Here is a 22048-nt window from a genome sequence, read left to right as displayed (position 1 = left end):
AAGACTGGCTTCTAGGGCCACTAGCTCCTTTCTGGCCCTGACTGTGGAGTTTGCAGCTGATTCTGAACCTCAGTATTCTCTCTGGCGATGTGTCATGGCTACTCCCTCCTGGGAGTGGGCTCCATAACTTGATTCTCTCCAAACGTGTCACAGTCCCTGTGGCCTGTTCCCTTGCTAACTACAAAGGCAACCCAGGGCCTGGTAGGGGCATGAGTATAGAGGAAGGGGGTATGCCAGGCCTGGGCCGTCCCAGGCAGGCCCGCTGGACCCTGATGCTACTCCTGTCCACTGCCATGTATGGTGCCCATGCCCCATTGTTGGCACTGTGCCATGTGGATGGCAGAGTGCCCTTCCGGCCCTCGTCAGCCGTGCTGCTGACTGAGCTGACCAAGCTGCTGCTATGCGCCTTCTCCCTCCTGGTAGGCTGGCAAACATGGCCCCGAGGGGCCCTTCCCTGGCGCCAGGCTGCCCCCTTCGCACTCTCAGCCCTCCTGTACGGGGCTAACAACAACCTGGTGATCTATCTTCAGCGGTACATGGACCCCAGCACCTACCAGGTGCTGAGCAATCTCAAGATCGGAAGCACAGCCCTGTTCTACTGCCTCTGTCTCCGGCACCGGCTGTCTGCACGCCAGGGCTTAGCCCTGCTGCTGCTGATGGCTGCAGGAGCCTGCTACGCCGCTGGTGGTCTCCAGGACCCTGGGCACGCCCTTCCTGGGTCCCCTTCGGCAGCTGCTGCCAGCCCCATGCCCCTGCACATCACTCCGCTCGGACTGCTGCTTCTCGTCCTATACTGTCTCATCTCAGGCTTGTCGTCCGTGTACACAGAGCTGCTCATGAAGCGGCAGCGGCTGCCCTTGGCACTTCAGAACCTCTTCCTCTACACTTTCGGTGTGCTCCTGAACCTCGGTCTGCACGCAGGTGGCGGCCCTGGCCCAGGCCTCCTGGAGGGCTTCTCAGGATGGGCAGCGCTCGTTGTGCTGAGCCAGGCACTGAATGGACTGCTCATGTCAGCCGTCATGAAGCACGGCAGTAGCATCACACGCCTCTTTGTTGTGTCCTGCTCACTGGTGGTCAACGCCGTGCTCTCGGCGGCCCTGCTGCGGCTGCAGCTCACAGCTGCCTTCTTCCTGGCCACGCTGCTCATTGGCCTGGCAGTACGTTTGTACTATGGCAGCCGTTAGGCCCTGAGCACCTCACCCTGACTCCTGACACTGAAGACTGGCCACCACCATCAGAGCCACTTCCCAGCCCTCCCCACAGCAGCCCTCTGACAAGTGCCTTGTGAGAAAAGCTGGGGAAGTGAGAGCAGCCAGTTTAGTCTCTGGGGGTGGGTGGATGAAAGAGTAGTTCTGGGAGACTTGAAAAGTAGGATTGGCTAAGGAAGCTCTTAATCTGCCCCCGCAAAAAACACCCATTCTTGCAGTCTAAGGAATTCAGGGAGCATTAATACCTAAGCCTGAGAAATGACCCCATCCCTGATGGAGGAGGCTACCTGCCTCATCTTGCATGAATACAGTCACTTCAAGTGGGGTGTTGGCAACAGTTGACTTTCCTTGCCAACTGGGGTCACCCCAGCAGACCCACTGCCCCCAGGCCTGATTCTGGGTGCTCTAGCCCAGCTGTGGTGCATGACTCCCTCATAAGGGATTCTCACCCCCACTGTCACACAGAAAAGCCCAGATGCCAGAGTATACACCCAGCAGCCAGGCTCCCTTCGCTCCAGCAGCACCTGGAGACAGTGCCCTGCTCCTTCACAGTACTGCTCGCCATACCCAGCCTCTGTTCTGGAAAACCCAAAGAGGGCTGGGGCTTGACTCATCTCAGGGAATGTTGCCCCTGGGCTCTGGCTTAAGCCTACACTCCTGACCTCTCTCTGCTCAACCCAACGGCCCTCTGGAAGCTCATTGCCCCCTCTGCAGCTCCTAGGAGGTGCCATCCTTCCCACTCTAGGCCCTGACCCGCCTGGCAGTATATCCCATCTCCCAACAGCCTAGAGGAGCTCTGCACAGAGTGGCCTGGGACCAGACAAGGGAAATGCGGATAACTCAATCAGTATGTCTAATTGCGTCAGCAATAAGGTCTTAATAAAGTGTTCCGGAGAGTAGGTGGTTCCTACGATTGACCGTGGTTGTCCTGTGTCCTCTCTCTCGCGCAGCTCCTCACAAACATAATTTCCTTCCTCTGGTGCCCCGAGTACCTTATCCCTGGAGTGACATAAACTAGGAGAAAAAAGATTCTAGCTCCTGCCAGCAGAAGCTGTGAGGGTTCTGTGAATCCAAGACAATTCTCTCATGAAGCTTTTGAAATTTCTCTGAAGCACAAAACTTATGCCCCAGGGGATTTGGAGGGAGTATTGAGAATAGAACGTGCTTGGCCTGGCAGGACAAGCTAATACTCAAAAAACTCTTTTTTTTTTTTTTTTTTTTAAAGATTTATTTATTTATTTGTTTATTCATATATACATACAAGCACTGGGTACAGTCAGAAGCGCGGGAGGGTGAGAGAATTCACCAGAGCCAGAGCGGGGAGCAGAGCAGGCAGAAGGACCGAAGTACACTGCTGAGGGGAGCAGCGGGCGGCAGGAGAGGTCTGCGCGCCATGTGGGACCCTCCTCTGGTGGCCGGGGAGCAGCCGGGGATTGAACCGGCGCTGCAGAAGCTGCTGGCAGCTTCGCAACCCAGCGCTCAACCGCTGCGCCACTGGGGAGGCCCAAAACTTTTTTTTTCTAAAGATTTATTTTTTATACAAGAACCGGGGTACAGGCCAGATGCATGGGGGTATGAGAGGCTTCACCAGAGCCAGAGCAGGGAACAGAACAGGCAGACTGACAAAATACACTGCTGAGGCGAGCAGCGGGCACGACAGGAGAGGTCTGCCACGCCATGTGGGACCCTCGCCAGCCGGGATCAAACTGGTGCTGCAGAGGCTGTGGGCAGCTTCACAGCATGGTGCTCAACCACCTGTGCCACCAGGGGAGGCCCGACTCGCAAAACTCTTAATGACTCAATGTGAAAAGTCTCCATTGCTCTGGTTCCCTCACAGACATTCTCATCTGTCATCTGCTGTTGGGACGCGGGAACATCCACCTGTGGCCTAGTACCTGGCAAACTTGTTTTAAAAAAAAAAACACCCTGACCTCTTGAAGCAGAATTTTAGGTAGCAGGACTTGAGGGTTTTCTCCTCTTTTTACTAGCTCTGTTTCAGACACATGCTGAAACTAGTAAGCAACAACTGTGAAGGACTTTGGCCAACCAGAAAGACCCTATCACTAGCTGACTTTCCTTGAGCAATTCTTAGCCTTTCCTATCTTTAATTGACTGATGTCTGAAATAAGGGCCAAATACAACCTACTACCATCCTGGTCACTTAGCAGTGGGGACACATTCTAAGAAATGCTTCTTTAAGCAATTTTTTCATTATGTGAAGGTCACAGAGGTGTGGCTGCTGCCAACATAAAACATGATGGTGACAACTATAATGTCACTAAGCAATTGGAACTTGGAGACTAATGTCAAATTTGGTCCATTGTTGACCTAAATATTTGGTGTGGTAGTAGTACAAAGGGCTAAGTGAAATAATGGACACTAAGCTTTTAGGAAGGACTGGCACGGTGAGACCTGGTTAGTGGTGGTAATAATTATCCATCATGAGTGTGAGCTTGGTCATTGTGCCTCAACTTCCTCTTCCTTCCAGGACCCTTAAGGATGAGGTGAAGAAAAACTGTCCCCAAAGGGTTCCTGATCCTTTGAACACGGATCTGGCATCACTGCCCCCTGCCTAGTCTGCAGCCTTCCAAGCTGCTGATTCTGGGCTTGGAGCTCTTGGTTCTGTGTGGCCAGGTCGATGGTCTCTTGCAGAATGCATGCCAGTAGGCCACGGTGATGATGCTCTCTGGTCATGGCCTGCTCTTCCCACAGCCCTCGCCAGGCTCGGAACACCTGTGCCCAGGGTCAGAAATAACTGTTAGCCAGTCATTCTTTGAACCAACTCAGGGCTGTCCCCCTGTTCCCACTGACCTGCAGCACATGGCGTGTCCGTGCTCGGGCAGCCTGCACATGCAGGTCATAGAGGGCCACTAGGTCCTGCTCCGCAGTGTCCCGCTCCACCTGAAGGGCCTCCAGCTGGAGTCTAAGAACTGTCTGTTCCCAGTGCTGTCTCTGCCTCTCCTTGGAGGCCTTCAATGATAATACATAATATGCTTAGTGCCACCTATGTGCCAGGCTCTGTTCTAAATAACTTCATGTGTGTTATTCTACCCAGTAAAACAACCATCTGAATAGTTGCAATTTTACAGATGTGGAAACAGTGGATCAAGAAATGACCACATGACCAATGGGCCACTAAGATGACACGTGCCTTTTCATGAGTCACAATCATCCAAGTCCAGAGGTGTGGCCCACCCCAGTCTCCTTAGCCTTCCAGGAAGCAGTCAAGTGGATAATTTACAACAACCAGACTCCATGCTGCCATTGCTTCACTTTCAAATTTGCTCATGCAGTATTGTCCTCTCAGAACATGTGTGTCCCCACAGCCCATACACACATTCTGTTTATTTTTTTAAAGATTTATTTATGGGCCTCCCCTGGTGGCGCAGCAGATGAGTGCTGGGTTGCGAGGCTGCCTGCAGCCTCTGCAGCGCCAGTTTGATCCCCGGCCACCAGCGAGGGTCCCACAAAAAATAAAAAAAAAATATTTATTTATGCATACAAGAACTAGGGTACAGGCCAGAGGTGTAGGGGGTGAGAGGATTCACCAGAGTGGGGAACAGAACAGGCATACTGATTGAAATACACTGCTGAGGGGAGCAGTGTGCTAGACAGTAGAGGTTTGCCCTGCCATGCAGGCAGCTCCCTTGCTGGCCAGGGATGGAACTCCTGCTGCAGAGGCTGTGGACAGCCTCAGTGCTGTGCTTAACCCCTTGCACCCCAGGGAGGCCCACATTCTGTTTCTTAATTTGCTCAGACAAGTTACATTTTCTGAATGCCTCTGTGATAAGTACAAACTGCCCTTGTGAAGTTCAGAATCTAGTGAATTCCTCTGGCTGATTAGTTTGTCCTTTAAGACTCAGCTGAGAGGCCTCCCTGGTGATGCAAGGGGTTGGAGCACTGCTCTGTGAGGCTATCCGCAGCCTCTGCAGCACTTTGATCCCCCTCCGGCCAGGGAGAAACCACATGGCAAAGTGGACTTCTCTGTCTTGCCCGCTGCTCCCCTCAGCAGTGTGTTTCGGTCGGTCTGCCTGTTCTGTTCCCCACTGCCTCTGGTGAATCCTCTCACCTCCCCATATCTCTGGCCTGTACCCCAGCTCTTGTATGCGTAAATAAAGAAATCTTTTTTTAAAAAATGACTCAGCTTACAGGCCTCCCTGGTGGTGCAAGGGGTTAAGACAGCCACTGCAGCATGAGTTCAATCCCCAGCCAGGGAGGTGACCCACATGGCACAGCAGACCTCTCCTATCTCGCCCGCTGCTCCCCTCAGCAGTGTATTTCAGTACATCTGCCTATTCTGCTCCTCACTGTCTCTGGTGAATCCTCTCACCCCAGCTCTTGTATGCATAAGTAAATCTTTAAAAAAAAAAAAAAAAAGGACTCAGAGGGCCTCCCTGGTGTCCTAGGGATTAAGCCTCAGCACTATCACTTCTATGACCTGAGCTCTATCCTCTGCCAGGGAGCTGACCCACATGGCGCAGCAGACCTCTCCTGTCTTGCCCACTGCTCCCCTCAGCAGTATATTTCAGTAAATGTCTGTTCTGCTCCCCAGTCTCTGTCTGGTGAATCCTTTCATCCCCTGCACCTCTAGCCTACACCCTATTTCTTTTTTTTTTTAAAAAAAGATTTATTTATTTATTTACACAAGCACTGGGTACAGTCAGAAGCACGGGAGGGTGAGAGAATTCACCAGAGCCAGAGTGGGGAACAGAACAGCCAGACTGTCGAAACACACTGCTGAGGAAAGCAGCGGATGCAGCAGGAGAGGTCTGCGCGCCATGTGGGACCCTCTCCGGTGGCTGGGGAGTGAACTGGCGCTGCAGAGGCTGTGGGCAGCTTCGCAGCCCAGCGCTCAACCGCTGCGCCACCAGGGGAGGCCCCACCCCATTTCTTCTATGCAAAAATAAAAATAATTTTTAAAAAAAGATAGCTTAGGTGCCATCTTTTCAGATCCACTTCAGCCAGGGTCAGGTGCACCTCTTCGTCCCCACAGGCCCTAGTTCCACCCATCACAGCAGTTAGCACTGAGAATTGCCTCATCTATCCCCCACAAGCCTTGAGGGCCATGAGAGAGGATGTGCTGCAGTCTGTTGCGATTGGCGCTGGACCTCAGCACAGCACCTGGCCTGACTAGAAGCTTCAGCTCCCTATTTGACGCCCCTCAACTCCTCCCCAGCAAGCAGATCTTTGACCTGGTCCTCTGTCACTTTGTCCTGTTCCAAGTGTTGCAGTTGCTCTTGGATCCAAATGTGGTGCTGTTCTCTCAGTCTCTGCCTCCGGACCTGGGCCAGGAAGAACTGCAGGGCCACATCTGGAGCCTGCTGGGCATAGATGGTGTCATTGTAGGCTCATATGTGCATTCAGCTTTGGGACACAAGGCCTAGCTTTTCCAAGAGAACCCCATTACTAGAGCTACATCAGAATCTAACTCAGCTTGGAGAGTTTGGATCCAGAACAGAAACTCATTGACCCTGGTGGAAGAAGTATTGGCTCAGCCATGGAGGCGCCTAAGAGTCACATATCCCTAATTCAACCCAGGAGGAAAATAGCTTCTTCCCACACTCCTTCTTTAGCCAACTAGTAGCCCTTTTAGTCCTTTCCTCGAAACTCCATAGATCTCCCTGGTGTTGGGGCACGGCAAGCAGGACACATATTAGCTGGGATCTCAAATTCTGTAATTCTTCACTCCCCCAATAGCACCCAGTGTTCTGGGATTCACAAGTTATTACCTCTTCCCCAGAGTCCGTGAGACGTTGCTTCTGGTAATGCTCAGTGCCCAGAGATGCTGTTCTCCCTGCCACCAAAGGAAAATGCAACTAAGCATATCAAAGGTAGAGAAGACCCCCTGCTTCACCCCAAACTCCTGACCCACCTTGGGGTTCCTGTTGGAGGCCTGGGCTGTAGCTTGCTGCCGAATCTGTCGCCTGCTGAGAAGATAGTACGAGTGAGCAGTGCACACCCTGCCAGGACAGCATCTGTTAAAACCAGGCCTTTGAAATCAGACAGATCAGGGCAGGGAGGAACAGAGGGGACGGGTAATGTGACAGTGTATTGGCATTGGAGTTTTGGTGGTGGTTGAGTAAAGCATGTGTACATGTTTAGGTATGAAACTGTACCCCCCCCAAATTATATGGGTTTGTAAATGAACAGTAAATTGATAACATTTGATTTAAAAAAATTGCAGAGAGCATAAAAAGAGATAAGCACACAAAGCACTGCGCAAGTAGGCACTGATCAATAAATGAGAGCTTATTTGCGTAATTCTTTTTTTTTTTTTTTAACTTTCATTGCCAGTTTATTGGTCTCCCATTAAGACTGGATACTTACTGAAAACAGAAATTTTATGTACACTGTGCCTTCAAGTAGGTACAAAATTTAATGAGTAATGAACAGTATTGTTATTCAAATCGCATTTGTTTATCCATAACTGAATATTAATCTCCAAATTTTATGAGTTACAAATAGCCTGATTTATATCTGCATCAGTTACTTACAGTGATCTAAAGCCCTCATATAGGGCTCAATTTAAACAAAAAAATCTTATCCAAAGGCTTTTAGTTTATGCTAAATCATTTTTAAGATTTATAGCTTTGAAGCATTTTATTAAAAAGTTGGTATTTATACATAAACTGCTAAGAACTTAAAATTCATCGTAACATTTACTTCATTTTTTTGGCTTGACCTTCTAGTAAATCTTTAGCTTCATTGATTTTGGCTGCTATATAAGGAGATCCTCCCTTGTCTGGATGATTTAAAATCATAATCCGTCAATGAGCATCTTTATTGGCAGTAGGGCTTACACCTAATATTAATGCTGCTTCCCGTTTTGTCATTTTTGGTTCAGATCCACCTCTGCAATAGCCACCACTGAAAGCAGATTTTGGTAGGCTTTGAAAAACTTGTTTTACTTGAGGCTCCATATGCTTCATGGCTTGCAAAACATAGCGGCCTGCAAATCCTGCAGCAGAAATGGTCAGTCCAGCTGCTACCATTGTACTGGCCATGGCTCCGGCTCAGCTCTCCTGCCTCCACCGAGAGCGCGGCTCATCCCAGACCAGAGGCCTCGGCCACCAGCCCCACGTCCCCGCCAGACACCTGCGCGGCGCTCCGGGAAGTCTTATTTGCCTAATTCTTAAGGCCCAGGACCTGAAAACCCTAGTTTAAGTAATTATGAGAAGGGCAGAACCAGGAGATGGAAGGACCAGCCACCTTGTGGCAAATCCTGGCAGACAGCGCCCTCTCCTGCCCAAGAGATGCCATGCAGCCAAAAGTGCTGAAAGCACTGTATAGTCTGAGGATTTGGGTGTGGCTGTACCTCTGCTGCCTTCCATGACCCAGCAACCCTGAGATAGCCACGTCCTTTCTCTGCGTGTCAGTTTGCTCACCTGAAAGGCGGAAGCAATGTTTTCTTCCCTCCTTAAAATACTTCTGTGGCTTCCCTCTCAAAACAAAGTCCAAACATCTCAATAAATTTACGAAGTCCTGTGTGACCTGGCCTCTACTTGCCTCTTCTGTCCTCCCCGACTCTCACTCAAACATTATTCTCCAACAAGCTGAGGTGCTTGCAGCCCCCAAAGAGACCAACTACTCACTGAGCTCTGAGACTTTGCCTGTCACTCTCTCCGCATCGACTGTTCACTCATCGCCCCAGTCACCTCTTTCAGAAACCAGCTTCCTCCCTGGAATCTTCTGTCCCTCTCTTGCCAAGACTAACTTAGCTGGTCCTGTAGAACCCTGTGGTGATAGGCCCTTCAGGGTGCTGATGGTGTAAACTGTAAACCCCATGAAGTCAAGGAGTTCCCAGAGCCTACCTGGCACTCTGCCCAGCACATGGTGAGCAGGCATTAAATGTTTGGGAATCAGTAAATTAATGAAAGAAGGAAGGGCCCCTCCTAGAACCCTAAAAACAAGAGAGAAAGATAGACATCAATGGGCGTATACCTGAGAGAGTGCGAGGAAAGACATACCTGTGGTTCTGGGATCCCCACGGCCTCAGCTTTGACCTCTTTGAGTGTCCAGCTTTCTAGGCGCTGGCTCCAGGCTTTTACCACCTATGAAGAGAGGGTTCAGGGTAGGCTCTGGTCATTGCTGCCCCATCACCTCCAGGCGTTGCCTTGCTCACCTTTAGTTCCCGCAGTGCCCTGCCCAGCTGGCTGAGTCCATCATCCGTCAGGGTATCCCCTAGGAGGCCTGAACGGAGGCTCTTCAGGCCATTGCGTCGGGCCCGGGCCTCTTCTACTGCATTCCACAGTGTAGGCCTCACCTGTTTCACCTGCGTCCTCCTTTCTGCCACCCCCAGCAAAGCAGCCTGGAGCAAGCTCAGGGAGTTGCCTAGTAAGGGGAGACTCAGAGTGAATCAACCCCTGCCTCTGGACTCTAAAGTACACTGCTTGTAATATTTTAATTTTTATTAATGATTCTATTCATGGACCTCCCTGGTGGCGCAGGCGGCTGAGCGCCACACTGTGAAGCTATCCGCAGCCTCTGCAGCATGGGTTCGATCCCGGCCAGTGGATGAGAATCCCACGTGGCGCGGCAGACCTCTCCTGTCTTGCCTGCTGCTCCCCTCAGCAGTGTATTTCGTCAGTCTGCCTGTTCTGCTCCCCACTCTGTCTCTGGTGAATTCTCTCACCCTCCTGAGCATCTGGCCTGTACCCTGGTTCTTGTATAAATAAATAAATCTTTTTAAAAAAAGGTTTAAAAAAACCTGCAGCTACCAGCTACCAGGTTTTATAAATACTTGATGGCACTGTGCTAAGACTTTTCCTAGATTGTCTTTTTATTCACGTAACATTCTAATTTATTCTCTCCTTCCTCCATTTTCCAGATGAGATGACTGAAGCCCAGAGAAATCAGGCAACTTCCTGGTAAGTAGCAGAGCTGCAAATGAACCCCTGTTCTTCCTGACGTAAAACCAGTGCCCTTAAACATGATGCCAAACTGGCCGTTAAACACATGACCTCCCCTCACTGCTTTATGCTTGAGGGCATGAGCTGCCCCAATTTATCTTCCTCATTCCACAGGGCTTGGCAGAGGGGAAAGTCTGGGAACCTGTTGGGCAAATAAAAGTGTTTTTGTTGATTTTGGAGAGAGAGTGCCAGACTTTTTTTTCAATTGTTCTTTTATCATGGAAACATTCAAATATGTACAAAGTATAGAAAATCCATCTATTTATGACCCAGCTTCAGCAATTATCAAGGCATAGCTATTCTTGTTTGATCTATGCCCTCTATTTGACCTCCCCTAAGCCCTAACATTGTATGTCACAGACACCTGATTTTTAATGGGGATGTAAAAATAGGCAAGTACCTTCCCTTCTCTGATCCTCCTTTTCTCTTCTATAAATTAGGCCTGTGTCTCTTTCCTCATCTGTAAATTAGATCTGTCTCATCAGATTGTGGTAGGAATCAAAGATGTAATAGTCAATGTAGAAACACTTGGTGAGATGTTGAACGTCTCTGGAGTGTGGGGGGTTACTTTTACCATTGGTCTTCCTCTCAAGACATTAGCAACCTCGCCACCCAGGGACATTTCCGAATCCTGGCCCTCCCATCTGATCTTGCTGGTCAGGTGAGAAGAGGGCACAAGCCTAAAGCAAGACCCCAGAACTTCCCAATGAATCCCATGCCCTCCCCCAGACCACCTTGAGGGTCCAGACGAAGAAGCAGGGCACTGTAGCTGTTTCCTTCCAGGAGCCATGAGACAATCCAGGGCAGAGAGCCCTCCAACTCCTCACCAGCAACCTCACGTGCCAATACCTGTAGCAGGGGGCAGTCTCTGCCAGAGGAGGGAGGAAGAAAGGAGATGCCCACTGGTGGATGGGCAAAGAGAAGGCCCAAATTGCTTTCTGATGGAAAGGTTGACTCTTCTCAGGAACTCTTGCAACTCCAGACAGATTAGCAACCCTATATTGATCTTTATTTTATTATTTTAAAAATTACACAAATAGTATATTCTCATAGTCAAGACTTGACATATCTAACAAGAAACTTGGATGCAGATTATATAAAGAGCTTTTCTACTTCAATAGTAAAAAAAAGAGAGAATGAAAAAGAAAATCCAATTTAAAAATGGTAAAGTGTAACATACACCTGAAGAGGTGTAAACCTACTCCCCTAAATCATTTACCCCCAATGTTATTGAAATAAAGAAAATTAAAAAGAAATAAAAAGCCATGCACCTAAAATGTATGTAATGTTATAAAGCAATATTGCTTCAATTTCAAAAAGTATTTCAGTTTAAAAAAGGGTAAAATTTGGGCCTTCCTGGTGGCGCAAGGGGTTAAGTCTCAGCACTATCAAACTATCAGCAACCACTGCAGCATGAGTTCTATCCCCCCACCGGGGAGCTGACTCACAAGGTGCAACAGACTTCTCCTGTTTCACCCGCGGCTCCCCTCAGCAGTGTATTTAGTCAACCTGCCTGTTTTGCACCCCACTCTGTCTCTGGTGAATCCTCTCACCCCCCACACACACCTCTGGCCTACACCCCAGTTCTTGTATGCATAAATAAATCTTTCTTTAAAAAGGGTAAATTTATATTAAAATATTTGAAGTGCTAACAGATTTTTCAAAATAAAGATGGCATAGCAAGGGGATATCAGCAAAAATGGAGAGGAGGGAACTCTGGAGTTCTCCACCCACAGATATCTGGCAAAAATGATCAGAATCAATCTTACTGGAACTCTGGGAAACAATCAGAATTTTATAGCAAACAAGTGATGCTTAACCAGGGAAAAGGCAGCTTAAATAAGGTTTGAGGGCTCTGTGGTGTTTTAACTCAGCCTAGCCCCCAACCTCCTCCCTAGCAGAGTAGTCTGTTGTTTGTTTTTGTTGGGGTGGAAGAACTGGGGTGTAGACCAGAGGTGCAGGGGTGGGAGGTGGGGGGCCCTGAGGAGTGAGAGGACTTGCCAGAGACTTAGTGGGGAGCAGAACAAGCAGATCTACTGAAATACACTGCTGAGGGGAGCAACGGGTGAGACAGGAGAGGTCTGCTGCAGCATATGTGGATCAGCTCCCTGGCCCGGGGTTGAATTCAGGCCCTCTCAGTGACAGTACTGAGCTTAACCTCTAGGCCACCAGGGAGACCCTCAGCACGGAGTGGTCTTGAAGACAACAGCCCAGATTTCTGGAGGGGCAAACCTGGTTCTGGGGGAGCAGAATGGATCTTGTCCCCAGAGAATTGTGTTTGTCTATTTTGATTATGTGAGGCTTCCCACAAAAACTGACAAAAGGAGCTCCCCTTTCATTTATTTACCTTGGAACTCTCATAGAGCAGAGCAGCTATAAAGAGGATGCCCCCCCACCAAAGCATTAGAAGAAGGAAAAACAACATTTTGAGACACACAACAGACAAATAGGAAGAGAAAATATTAAGGAGTGAGATTTGAGGGCAATAGGACTTTGAAAAGTTCCTATGTGTAGGGAACCTAGCAAGACTTTTGCATACCTGCTCAGGTTGTGCTGCATGCTGAAAAGGTCTGAGACAAACCACAAGCTTTTTACCACTGGTTGATTTTTAGACTCAGTATGAGCAGGAAGTGAGGTTAAGGCAGAGTTGTAAATAGCCAGGGTGAGCACAAAGGAGTGAGATAATATGAATTTTTTGTTCCTTTTTCTATCCCTTTCCTGTCCTTCCTCTCATTCTTTTCTTCCTTTATTTTTAGCTTATTTTTGCTTTTCTGAGCCCAAACATCTAAGAAATTCTATGTCAGCCCACTAGTTAACCGCTGAGATAACAGAATAGAGACCTCAATGACCACAGTGAATTCTCTCTTTGCAACATTATTTGGAAAAGTCACTAAGCAAATATATGGCTGTAGCTCACAACAAGCAACAATAGTAAACCCCAGAGAGGAGGGGGAATCCAGTTTCCAGGGTTACCCATAATAACATTGAAAATGTCAGAACACCAAACAAAAAGAATGAATACTTAGGAGACCTATACCACAAAGAGCAGTTTTTATTAAAAATGCTCAAATTGTCCAGTTTCTAACAAAATATTGTGAGGCATGTAAATAAACAAAAAGATATGACTCACTCACAAGAAAAGTGAATAAACAGGAACTGTCTCTGAGGAAATACAGACATTGGATTCACTGAACAAAAACTCTAACTCAGCTGTCTTCAATATGCTCAGAAATTACAATAGCTAAGCTTTGGAAACAACCCAAATGCCCAAAAACAGATGACTGGATCAAGAAGATGTTGTACATATATACCATGGAATATTACTCAGCATTCAAAAAAGATAAACACATGCAATTTGCAGCAACATGGATGGCGCTGGAAGGGATCATGCTCAGCGAAATAAGCCAAAAAGAAAAAGAAAAATACCGGATGGTCTCACTCATAGCAGGAATCTAGAAAACTTAAATAAGGGATCAGGAAAAAGAATAACTATAAGAAAGTGAAAATCAAAATCAACAAAAAACTATGAACCAGAGACACTTTTTGGGGGGTGGGGGCCGGGAGGGGAGGGATTGGGGTCAGAATGGGGCATGTGCAGTTGTATGGGGGAATATAAAAATAAAATTTATTATTTAATAATTAAATAAATAAATAAAAATGCTCAGAAAGCTGAAGGAAATGAAGAAATGCTATCCCAGTGATAGAGACTATCAATAATAGAACAGAAATTAGAAAAAGGAACCAAGTAGAAAGTCTGGAGCTGAAAAGTACAATAACTAAAATTAAAAAATCACTGCAGGGATTTAATAGAAGACTTGAGCAGACGCAGGAAAGAAACAGTGACCGGACGGACAGGTCAAATGAAATTATCCTGTCTGAAGAGCAGAAAGGAAACTGAAGGGAATGAGCCTAAGAGACTTGTGTTTCACTATCAAGTATACAAGCATTTATGTAATAGAGTTCCAGAAGAAGATGGACAGGAAAGGATAGAAAGAGTATTTAAAGCAGTAATGGTCAATGAGTCCCCAAATTTTAAGAAATACATGAATCTACACATTCAAAAAGCTGGACAAACTCCAAAGAGGATACTCTCAAAAGAGAGCCATAAAATGACATATTAGAATCAAACTGTCAAAAGCCAAAGTCAAAGATAGAATCTTGAAAACAGCAAGAGAGAAGAAATTTATTGTGCTCAAGAACTCTGCAGTAACATTAAAAAACAATTTCTCATTAGAAATTATTCAGGCAAGGGGCCTCCCCGGTGGCGCAGCGGTTGAGCGCTGGGTTGCGAAGCTGCCCGCGGCCTCTGCGGCGCCGGTTCGATCCCCGGCTGCTCCCCGGCCACCAGAGGAGGGTCCCACATGGCGCGCAGACCTCTCCTGCCGCCCGCTGCTCCCCTCAGCAGTGTACTTCGGTCCTTCTGCCTGGTCTGCTCCCCGCTCTGGCTCTGGTGAATTCTCTCACCCTCCCGCGCTTCTGACTGTACCCAGTGCATGTATAAACAAAACAAACAAACAAACCAGCAAACAAATAAATAAAGCATGCCTCTATAAAAAAAAAAAAAAAAAAAAAAAAAAGAAATTATTCAGGCAAGAAGGCATTGAGAGGACGTATTTAAAGAGGTAAGAAAAAGGGCTTCCAGTTAAGGAAAATTTGCCTCCAGAGTTTGAGCTGGAAAGTCTCCAGAATAAATGTTTAGAAAGAATCATGAGATTTTTTTGGTACGTAAAAGACTTGTGCACAAAGTGAAATGTCTGTGCTGATTCTCAAAGCAACAATAAAGTCTAATGATAGAAAAAAAAGGGGGGCCCCTCTCTGGTGGCCTAGGAATTAAGTCTCAGCACTACCCCTCAATGGCCAGAGTTCGACCCCCAGCCAGGGAGCTTACCCACATGGTGCAGCAGACCTCTCTTGACTCGCCCGCTGCTCCCCTCAGCAGTGTATTTCAGTAGATCCACCTGTTCTGCTCCCCACTCTGTCTCTGGTGAGTCCTTTTACCTCCCTGTCCCCCGCATCTCTGGCCTATACCCCAGTTCTTCTATGCAAAAATATATAAAATGTATAAATACACTAAAAATAATAATAAATAAAACAATATTCAGTAAATAAAATTTTTTTAAAGTGCTAAGAGAAAAACCTTATTGACTAAGAGTCCTATATCTGGTAAAACTATCCTAAAATAAAGGAGAAATTATAGTAATATTCCCAGTTAAACCAAAACTGAAGGAGTTCATTGCTAGTAGATCTATCTTATAAGAAACACTAAAGGAATTCTTTCAGCCTGAAGTAAAAGGACAGTAAATGTTAAATCAAAGTTATATGCAAAAACAAGGAATACCAGGAAAGGTAACTATGCATGTAAATATAAAAGCCAGCATAGGGCCTCCCTGGTGGCACAAGGGGTTAAGACTCAGCACTATGAAGCTATCTGCAGCCACTGCAGCATGAATGAGATCCCAGGCCAGGGAGGTGACCCACATGGCACAGCAGACCTCTCCTGTTTCACTCACTGCTCCCCTCAGCAGTGTATCTCAGTAGATCTGCCTGTTCTGCTCCCCACTCAGTCTCTAGTGAATCCTCTCACCCCTCACACCTCTGGCCTATACCCCAGCTCTTATATGCATAAATTAAATAAATCTTTACCAAAAAAAAAATGCCAGGATAATTGAATTTTTGGTTTGTAACTCCTCCTTTACCTATATAATTTATTTATTTTTAAAAATTTATTTTATTTATGCATACAAGAGCTGAGGTCTAGGCCAGAGGTTTGGTGGGGGGGTGAGTGGATTCACCAGAGACAGAGTGGGGAGCAGAACAGGTGGATCTACTGAAATACACTGCTGAGAGGAGCAGCGGGAGAGACAGGAGAGGTCTGCTGCGCCATGTGGGTAGCTCCTTGGCGGGATCCAACTCATGCTGCAGTGGCTGCAGGTAGCTTGATAGCACTGAGACTTTAACCCCTGCAGCACCAGGGAGGCACTTTTACCTACATAATTTAAAAGACAAATGAATAAAATAATAAATCTATGATAAATCTTTATGCACATAATGCATAAGGATATAATTTGTGACAATAATATAAGATGTAGGGGTGGATACAATAGAAGTACAATGTTTATATACTATTGAAACTAAATTGGTATTAATTCAAATTAGATTGTTAGAAGTTTAATTATTAAGGTAACCACTAAGAATAACTTTAAAATATATGAAAAAGGTAATGAGAAAAAAATAAATTGTCTTAGTTCATCTGCGGTGCTATAAATAACAATTTATTTCTCAATCTGGAGACTGGAAAGTCCACGATTAAGGCATCAGCAGATTCAGTGTCTGATGACGACTTGCTTTCTTGTTCATAGAGGACTTTTCACTCTGTCCTCACATTACAAAAGGGATGAGGAATTCTCTGAAATTCCTTTCATGAGGGCACTAATATAATGTCCTTGAGGGCTCCAACCTTATGATCTAATCACCTCCTAAAATCCCACATCCAAACACCATCACATTGGAGGTTTTGTTTTCAACATATGACTAATGGAAGGGACACAACTCAGTCTATGGCAACATTATACTCAGTCCCTAGCAACATTACCCAAAAAGTCAACTAAACAGAAAACAAGGCAATATTGGCAATATTAAAGAACACAAAAAAGATATAAACCTTACTGAAAACAAATAGCAAAATGACAGAACTGAGTCCTTCCTTATCAATAATTACCTTAAGTGTAATGAATTAAATTCTCCAATTAAAAGGCAGAGATTAAAAGAATAGATTTTAAAAATAACAATGATCCATCTATATGCTGTATGTTAGAGACTCATCTTAGATCCAAAGACACAGTATAGAGTTTGAATAGATAATCAAAGGTCTCCCAACAAAGAAACAAACAGAACCAAATGTTTCACTGGTGAATTCCTGCAAACATTTAGAGAAGTATGCCAATCTTTCCCAAACTGTTTCAAAAATTAAGAGAGAAGAAATCCTAACTCATCCTGATACCAAAACCAGATAAAGACAGCACAGGAAAGCTACCATCAATATCCCTTTTGAGTATAGATACAAAAATCCTTAACAAAATATTAGTAAACTGAATGCATCAGCCTATCAAAAAGGTTGCATATCATAACTAAGTGGGATTTATCCACATAGGAGAGCACGAGAGTCCTTTGACTCAACAAAGGGGGGCCTCCCTGGTGGCCCAAGGGGTTGAGTTTCAGCACTATGAAGCTATCCACAGCCTCTGCAGCACAAGTTGGATCCCAGGCCAGGGAGGTGACCCACATGGCGCAGCAGACCTCTCCTGTCTTCGCCCACTGCTCCCCTCAGCAGTGTATTTCAGTCAGTTTGCCTGTTCTGCTCCCCATTCTCTCTGGTGAATCCTTTCATCACCATGCCCCGTGCCTCTGGCCTGCACTCCCGTTCTTATATGCATAAATAAATAAAATAAATCTTAAAAAAATATTCAACTAAGTAGGAAAAAAGGGAAATTCCACAGCATGAGAAAAGGCATATGTATCTCAATGGACTAGAATCAAGAGTGCTGAAATAAATCCATATATAGTCAAATAGATTGTATTTGTAGTCAGCTGATATTTGACAAGGGTGCCATGACCATCTGGTGGGGAAAAAGAACAGTCTCTTAAGCAAATGATGCCACAATTGGATATTCCCAAGCAAAAGAATGAATATAAATTACATTTCAATAAAGTTGTTATTTTTAAAATTTCACACAATAAAAGAAAGAAAAGATTTTGGAATAGTCTGGAATTTATGGTACTTTCTGTTTTTAAAGAATAATTCCTACACCTCTGGGGTGTAGGCCAGAGGTGCGGGGGCGGGGAGGAGGAGTGAGAGGATTCACCAGAGACAGAGTGGGGAGCAGAACAGGCAGATTGACCCAAGTACACTGCTGAGGGGAGCAACAGGCAAGACAGGAGAGGTCTGCTGTGTCCTGTGCCATGTGGGTTAGCTCCCTGTGGAGGGCAGGAAGGCTATAGAGGTAGTAGCACTGAGACTGAACCCCTAGTCCACCAGGGAGGTCCATTTTTCTCTTTTTCTGCCTCTCAGGCATATTTGAATTTGGCAATATTTCCATGATTTTACAGATATTTCAAGTTGGTTTGAAATGATGCATTTCTATCTCCAATTCAAGTTGAATAACTTTTGAGTATTGAATAAAGGGCATAAAGCCGGGAGTAAAGATAGGGTTACTTGGGAATTTTCTAATCTTGATTTAGGACATTTACGTTTTTTCTAAGTTTTTTTTTTTTTTCCTAAAGATTTATTTTTTTGTGCATACAAGAGCAGAGATACAGGCCAGAGATGCGGGGGGTAAGAGGACTCACCAAAGGCAGAGCAGGGAATGGGCCTCCCGGTTAAGGAGCGATTGAGTGCTGGGTTGCGAAGCTGCCCGCAGCCTCTGCAGCGCCGGTTCGATCCCTGGCCGCTGGTGAGGGTCCCACATGGCGCGCAGACCTCTCCTGCCACCCGCTGCTCCCCTCAGCAGTGTACTTCGGTCCTTGTGCCTGCTCTGCTCCCTGCTCTGGCTCTGGTGAATTCTCTCACCCTCCTGTGCTTCTGACTGTGCCCAGTGCTTGTATAAATAAATAAATAAATAAATCTTTAAAAAAAAAAAAAAAGAGCAGGGAACAGAACAGGCAGACTGACTGAAAAATACACTGCTGAGGGGAGCAGCGGGCGAGACAGGAGAGGTCTGCTGCGCCATGTGGGTAATTCCCTGGCCACGGATTGAACTCATGCTGCAGAGGCTGCGGATAGCTTCATAGTGCAGTGCTTAACCCCTTGCGCCACCAGGGAGGCCTTCTTTCTAAGTTTTTAGTCTGATAGAACAGAAGAAATATAAGTAACTGAAGTGAATTTGAAGAATAAAAATAAAAAGTAATAGAAAAACGAAAAATCAGATTAAAATATTTGAAGACATTATATGTAAAAGTGCTCCCATTCCCGCCCCAACCCCATGCACTTAAAACAGTGACTGGATATATTTACGTTTAATTCATTCCACTAATTCTCTACCTGGTTGCATTGGACCATACCATCTGCCAACAAAGGATTTTAGCCCAGGCTCTGATGTGCCCTCCCTGTCAGAGGAGAGGAGAGGAGCGATGGGCCTCTACATCAATATTTTACCCCCCTCCCAACTTTCCAAGACTTACCGGGCTCCTGGGAGCTGCAGGATGCGCAAGACCCCTCGCCACATGCCCTGGGTTCCAGGCCCCTGAGGAGGCACAGGTCCGGGGCAGGACATGGTGAGAGTGAGCAGAGAAGAGCCACTGTGAAGGAGAGGGTAGGCGCAGGCCACATGCCTAGGGGACAGAGGCAGGAGCACAGGTACCCTCCTGTCCTCACCTGCCTTCACCCCCTGCAGCCTGCAAGTACAAGTCTGAGGCAGCTCTTGAGTCAGGCACCTCCACTTCATTGGCTCCTGCCACCACCCTGGAGGAAGAGGATGCTGAGCTCAGCTACCAAACATCTGGGTTCTGTCAAGATCCCTAGAACCACAGCTTGGGGAGCTCGTGAGATCCCAAGAGCCTGTAAGAATCACCTCCAAGTTCAGTATAACCCCTAAAAGCCTATCATCTTCAGGATCTTGTTTTTATTACAGTCAACTGCCCAATGAGGGAAAGAGGGTAGCTGGGATTATGCCCATTTTATAGATGGAGAAACTGAAGTTCTGCTCAGTGAGATACTTAAAACACCCAGGATGAAGATGGGTAAGTGGATGCGGTGAGAGGAAGGGGGAGGATGTGGGAGGGGAATGGCCTGAAGGGGAGAAAGGATGGAGGTTCCTGGGCACAGACCCTGACCCTATAAGCATGAGCCCAAGCTCAGAGCTTCCCTCCCCTGGGGTGGCAGTGGGGAGTAACCTCCAAGGTCTTGGTTTAGGGGTGTCAGCCCTCCCTCAGACAAACATCCCCATTGGGCCCCAGAAACTCACAAGCCCAGAGGGGTTACATCCAGCACCGACAGGTTCTCTGCTCCTGGAGAGAGCAGGTCCCGCGTCCTCCCACTGGGGCTGAGCTGGATTCACACACAATATCTGTTACACACAAGCCTCTCCTCAGCCTCTGCCTCCCAGGAGCCTCCCCTGGGGCCCTTTGGGCCAAGCAGGCACCAAAGCCAGCCACTTCTGTCTGGTAAAAGGGGATGCCGGAGAGCAGCCACATAGGGTTCCCCACAGGCCTTGGGCTCTTTCTTTAGCATCACTGTGATCCTGACTTTCCCCGCTCCTGGGTCTCACCTGCACCAGGCTAAGGGTACTAAGCACAGGATCAGAGTTACTGAGGGGCCGGGCTTCCTCAAACAGCATCTGCAGCAGCTAAAGTGGAAAAAGGGAGTCAGTGGGGATTGAGAAAGGACTGGTCTGTCTTTCAACATTTCCTGAGGGTGCTGTCTGTGGCTGGGTGACATCTGTGGCTGGGTGACGTCTGTGCCTGGTGATGTCTGTGTCTGATCACGTCTGTGCCTGGCCCTGTGCTAGGTGCTCTGAACATGGCTTCCAGGACAGAAGGAGCCCCGGCCCTCATGGTCCATGGTAAGCCAGACAAGTCAGCAGACGTTTTTGTGGGACCTGTTGTTAGCTAGGAGAGGGGCCCATGACAAGGTTCTGAGATAGCAGTTTTGATTTGGGAACATTTTGCTGGAGCCCCCGAAACAAAGCTTTTAAATTTGTTATCGTTATTGGTATTTCAAAGAACTATGAAATTTAGACCTCTCTGGATATTTGATCTATGCACACCACCTGCTCTGACCCTGACAAAACATCCCAGGGACTCTAGGAGTTCCAAGAAGGAGCACCTAGTCCAGCTAGGATGGGTAGGGGAAGGTTCTTGAAAGTCTTCTGGAAGAGGCAACAGCTGAGTCTCCAGAGACTTAGGTCTGTTGGCTCCTCTGGGATTTACCTGGGGCACAAGCCGGGGTGCCTCTCCTTCCCGACCCCGAAGCAGCAGGGCCACACTGTACCCTCGGCCCACAGAGCCCAGTGTGGACTGGACTCGTGCTAGCAGCTCCTGCTCTGCCTCCTGCAGGGAGACACAAGCATATGCCCCTGTTTGGGGTGCCCTAATCCAGCCTGCTCTGAGCAAAAGGATCAGGAGGCGCTCAACCCCCCAGCTCAACTGAGGGCTCCCATCCTCCTGCATTGCCCAGCAGACCCCCCTACCTGAGCAGCATCAAGGCCCAGGACTCTGTCAAAAGCAAGGCATTGTTCCTGTGGGCAGGGCTGGGGTCAGCGGTGTCATGTCCATCTTCCTCTGCTCCCACCCACACCTATCCCAGCTCTACCTGATTCTCCAGGGTCCCTGGCTGGAACAGGCACATGTTCTGGTCCCCCTCCAGGAGCACAGAGTGACAGGTCTCCTCAGGGCCTGAGAAAGGGGGCTTCACATCAACTCTCACAAGGGAAACAACTCCCAGGACTCCGAGTCCTGCCTGCTTCTTAACTTGAGATGGTCAAGTCTGCCTCCTTGCCAAGAGGCTCCCCAGGCTGCACGATCTCTGGAAATGAATGTATGTGGACTTCTTACCTGATCCTCTACTTTGCTCTACTTCTACCACCACAGTCAGCATGGCCTGTTGGTCGTGGGTGAGGGATGAGGGGCCTGAGCTGCCCGGATCCAAACCAGCTCCTGCGTTCACTGCCTGTCCACAGTCCATGGCTTCCATGCCTCTCAAATTCCCCTCAATAATTCATCTCCCTGATCTGAGATGCTATGGACAGGGCCTCTAAATAATTGCTCATCAAAGAAGGTGACAGTCCCCTCTTCCTGAGTGACTTAGAACACTGCATGTGATTTTTCTTCATTTCTCCTCTTATGAAAAATGTTAAATAGGGCCTCCTAGGTGGCGCAGCGGTTGAGCGCTGGGTTGCGAAGCTGCTCGCGGCCTCTGCGGCGCCGGTTCGATCCCCG

The 22048-nt window shown here is 47.5% G+C and overlaps 2 protein-coding genes and 1 pseudogene across 2 annotated transcripts; 1 reads left to right on the top strand and 2 right to left on the bottom strand.

The window, feature by feature from the left end:
* Window positions 1-201: 201 nt before the first annotated feature.
* LOC119243391 (probable UDP-sugar transporter protein SLC35A4) lies at window positions 202-2367 on the top strand. The gene has a single exon (XM_037509147.2). The coding sequence runs from the start codon at window positions 210-212 to the stop codon at window positions 1182-1184; it is 975 nt and encodes a 324-aa protein (XP_037365044.1). The 5' UTR covers window positions 202-209; the 3' UTR covers window positions 1185-2367.
* Window positions 2368-3701: 1334 nt separating this feature from the next.
* Window positions 3702-21803, bottom strand: LOC119242905 (uncharacterized). The gene is made up of 13 exons (XM_037508340.1): window positions 21665-21803; window positions 21423-21505; window positions 21041-21160; window positions 20380-20457; window positions 20077-20159; window positions 19488-19574; window positions 10852-10985; window positions 9331-9539; window positions 9176-9259; window positions 6938-7024; window positions 6365-6526; window positions 4020-4166; window positions 3702-3941 (listed from the first exon to the last, which is right to left on the bottom strand). The coding sequence occupies exons 1-13, from the start codon at window positions 21801-21803 to the stop codon at window positions 3702-3704; spliced, it is 1653 nt and encodes a 550-aa protein (XP_037364237.1).
* LOC119242719 (mitochondrial import inner membrane translocase subunit TIM14-like) lies at window positions 7733-8293 on the bottom strand (annotated as a pseudogene).
* Window positions 21804-22048: the final 245 nt, after the last annotated feature.

The sequence above is a fragment of the Talpa occidentalis genome, unplaced genomic scaffold (genome assembly GCF_014898055.3).
Source record: "Talpa occidentalis isolate TD23 unplaced genomic scaffold, MPIMG_talOcc4v2.1 talOcc4.13, whole genome shotgun sequence".
Taxonomy (NCBI): Eukaryota; Metazoa; Chordata; class Mammalia; order Eulipotyphla; family Talpidae; genus Talpa; species Talpa occidentalis.
Note: the sequence above shows the minus strand (reverse complement) of the source record. Positions and strands in the feature narration are given on the sequence as shown.